Here is a 1144-nt window from a genome sequence, read left to right as displayed (position 1 = left end):
AATATAACGAAGAGTGAAAAATGTAAGGGGGTCTGAATACTTTCCTTACCCACTGTATGTTTTTTTTAAAGAATGTGTTTAATTTGATATTTTCTGAGCAAAAAATGCATACATGCTAACTAATTGTCATTTGAAATTTTTGCCACTATCCTTCGAACCACTAGGTTGGGTTTTACCCGTTTGTCAGCAAGAAGTTTTTAAGAATTTAAAATACAATACAATTTAGTGTGATCACTTATTTTTTTCTGTTTTAATAAGTACAGGTCAGAATAAGTTTGTTTCATTTTGACATAAATATATCTGTCTAGATATGCTAGATGACCATTACAACATTATTTCACCCATATTTTGACATTTTATTTTCACAGTTATTTGAAACATTAAAGTTGACACGTTACTTGCATTTAATTCACCTTTCTTTTTAGATACATAATTAAGATAAACAACATTGTTACAATGTAAATTCACCACTTCTCAAGCGTTGGCAGTTAAAACCACATTAGCGTTAAATTCTGAAATTCTTTTTATTTGTTCCCAGTGGAATGAGACCATCAGGCTCTTCCGTGGTGGAATGCCAGTCAGACGTCACTGGGCTCATTTCAGGAGTTATGACCACAGTTTCACAGGAGCCGAGGCTGTCGACTTCCTCCATGAGCTGCTCAGACGAAACCAGAACTTCGGACCGGAGGTGACGCGCTACCAAACACTCCAGTTACTTCGGAAATTCTTCAAAAACCATGTCATCGAGGATGTCAAAGGACGATTTGGTAAAGAGGACTTTGAGGACAGTGGACATTTATACAGGTGCTTTCTTGACTATCTTTCAAAAATGACATTTACAACATTGCCACTGTTATTTTTCTCTTTATTAATGTGAGGCTGCTTTGAAACAATCTGTATTGTATAAAGCGCTATATATGAAAAAAGTATATCTGTTGCGTTATAATAAAAAAAATGCTTTTCAAAATAATAATAAATGCTTTAAATATTTTAGATTTCCCCCACAATCACCTCTGAAGCCCGTTCCTGTGCGTCCACCTGTAAGAGATCACAGCTCAGTACCCAGAATCCCACGCTGGGATGACTTTGAGGAGATATCAGTGCCGGAGAAGATCCCAGTGAAGCCTCTTATGGTAAGAGAACG

At 36.2% G+C, this 1144-nt stretch overlaps 1 protein-coding gene across 1 annotated transcript in view; it reads left to right on the top strand.

The window, feature by feature from the left end:
* The window catches only part of LOC107602227 (DEP domain-containing protein 1B-like), an 8960-nt gene that overhangs the window by 3312 nt on the left and 4504 nt on the right, over positions 1-1144 (top strand). The window contains exons 2-3 of the mRNA XM_016294672.1: positions 539-804; positions 995-1133. Of these exons, the coding sequence (XP_016150158.1) occupies positions 539-804; positions 995-1133 (405 nt within the window). The remainder of the gene's footprint in view (positions 1-538; positions 805-994; positions 1134-1144) is intronic.

The sequence above is a fragment of the Sinocyclocheilus grahami genome, unplaced genomic scaffold (assembly GCF_001515645.1).
Source record: "Sinocyclocheilus grahami isolate Dianchi unplaced genomic scaffold, SAMN03320097.WGS_v1.1 scaffold322.1, whole genome shotgun sequence".
Classification (NCBI taxonomy): domain Eukaryota; kingdom Metazoa; phylum Chordata; class Actinopteri; order Cypriniformes; family Cyprinidae; genus Sinocyclocheilus; species Sinocyclocheilus grahami.
This window is presented reverse-complemented; position numbering and strand designations above follow the sequence as displayed.